Genomic DNA, 2097 nt, shown 5'->3' on the forward strand with positions numbered 1-2097 from the left:
GGAGCTTGCAGTGAGCTGAGATACGACCACTGCACTCCAGCCTGGGTGACAGAGCGAGACTCCGTCTCAAAAAAAAAGAAATTTAATGCCAGACACTATGGCTTATGGCTCATGCCTCTAGTCCCAGCACTTTGGGAGGCCAAGGTGGGAGGATTGCTTGAGGCCAGGAGTTAGAAACCAGCTTTGGTAATATAGCAAGACCTTGTCTCTAAAAAACTTTTTTTAAATTATCCGGACATGGTGGTGTGTACCTGTAGTCCTAGCTACTTGGGAGGCTGAGGCGGGAGGATCACTTGAGCCCAAGAGTTCAAGGTTGTTACAGTGAGTTATGATCATGCCACTGCACTCCAGCCTGGGTGACAGAGCGAGACCCTGTCTCAAATAAATAGATAAAATTTAAGCAATTGAACTCAACAGTTTTTTAGAGAAAGCATTTTATGATGGTGTGTAATATGTTAATGTGTTTTTTCAGAGCACATGTTTTTTAAACACCATAAAATAAATATTTAGCGTTTTTTTTTAGTGTGCTTGCCATGCTCACGATAAAAATAAAGTTCTATTTTTATGTGAATGTGTATATGCAGTGGGCTTCTCTTACCAGAAATACAGACTTCAACTTCATGGGATAAATGTTTTACAGCTCAGTGTGAGGTATTCAGAATAGCACCTCAGATACCTTATCAAATTTTAAGCTTCTTGAAAAACAAAACTGATTAGACCTTTTTGATCTCATGAGATAGTGCTAACTTCCTAGTAGGTATCTAGCAAAATGTTTATTTGATGAAATATATTTTCAAAAGTTAAGGAATCTTGTTAGCACTTGATACCTTTAAAATGATAAAAAAAAGTTTTGCGAATGTTTTAGTTTTCTTTGGATGTTAGGAAGTCATAGTATAGATTCAGAAAGTTTGTTTCTGACTTGTTAGAGCTTATATACTATAAAATTAAAATTCAAATCACAGGAGGGTACATTTATTTAGTCAGTCAACAAATATTTATTGAGCTATGTGCCAGGCCCTGCTACAACACTGAGGGTACGGCATAATTTCATTCTGTAACTGTACTCTGGAGATAAACATGCCTCTAATTATTGAGGCTTTTAAACTGGACTTCTAGTGCCTCCCTGTGCATCTTTTAGGAAGTTAAAAGACATTTAACTAAAGCAAATGGTAGGAAAAAGTCAAGATGTAATTAAATTGAGTAAGGTATTCATTTTTTGTGTACTCATCAATTTTGTGCTTCAGATATTTATTATAGGTCTTGCTATGTAGTTTTTATTACCCCACACCCAAGTATAATTCTCTTGGAATTTTCTAGCTCTGATCAAGTTTTGTTTCTGTGAGACTGTCAAAACTTTGGGGTATTTGACATTCAGGAGATCTGGGAGTGACTTCATGTATTTCTTTAACAGTCTTTGATCATCACCTTTCAATTTAGACTCTAGAGACAGGCAGATTGATGATTTCTCAGCAAAGAAGCTTGTATTTGAGTTGAAAATTGAAAATGCAGGCAAGGTCTTCATTTAAACTTAAATTTTAACACATTTCTTTCAAGTATTACATTTTTCTTTTGCAGTTATTCTTCCTATGGAAATCCAGGCAACCAAGGCTATGGACAAGCATCACAAGTAGGTTGAAATATAAATTGTATTCTTCATAAGTAGTTATTTTTATCTTAAGTAGGTGATGAAACTTGAGTATTTACCTAAATTTCAGAGCTATTCTGGCTATGGGCAAACGACTGATTCCTCTTATGGACAGAACTACAGCGGTTACTCCAGTTATGGACAAAGTCAGTCAGGTTGGACTAGTTTGTTAAATTTGTTGTTTCAGAGATTGAAAAATCAGAGCCTTCACTAAATGATATACTCATCTAATCTTTAGGTTATTCACAGTCCTATGGTGGTTATGAGAACCAAAAGCAGAGCTCATATGGCCAGCAACCATATAATAACCAGGGACAGCAGCAAAACATGGAATCATCAGGAAGGTAAGGACATAGTAAAGTACTGAGATTGTTTTGGGCAGTGGGAATAACACTGATATTAAACAGATTTAACCAACAAAATCCTAGCTTTAGACTTTTTTTTTTTTTTTT

General features: G+C 35.8%; 1 protein-coding gene across 1 annotated transcript in view; it reads left to right on the forward strand.

Moving 5' to 3' along the window:
- Positions 1-2097, forward strand: part of TAF15 (TAF15 RNA polymerase II, TATA box binding protein (TBP)-associated factor, 68kDa) — a gene marked incomplete at its 3' end in the record, with an annotated part of 37329 nt that overhangs the window by 8901 nt on the left and 26331 nt on the right. Inside the window, exons 3-5 of the mRNA XM_011951890.1 lie at positions 1576-1627; positions 1716-1800; positions 1884-1989. Coding sequence (XP_011807280.1) covers positions 1576-1627; positions 1716-1800; positions 1884-1989 — 243 coding nt within the window. The remainder of the gene's footprint in view (positions 1-1575; positions 1628-1715; positions 1801-1883; positions 1990-2097) is intronic.

This window comes from Colobus angolensis, unplaced genomic scaffold (genome assembly GCF_000951035.1).
Source record: "Colobus angolensis palliatus isolate OR3802 unplaced genomic scaffold, Cang.pa_1.0 Scaffold329, whole genome shotgun sequence".
NCBI lineage: Eukaryota > Metazoa > Chordata > Mammalia > Primates > Cercopithecidae > Colobus > Colobus angolensis.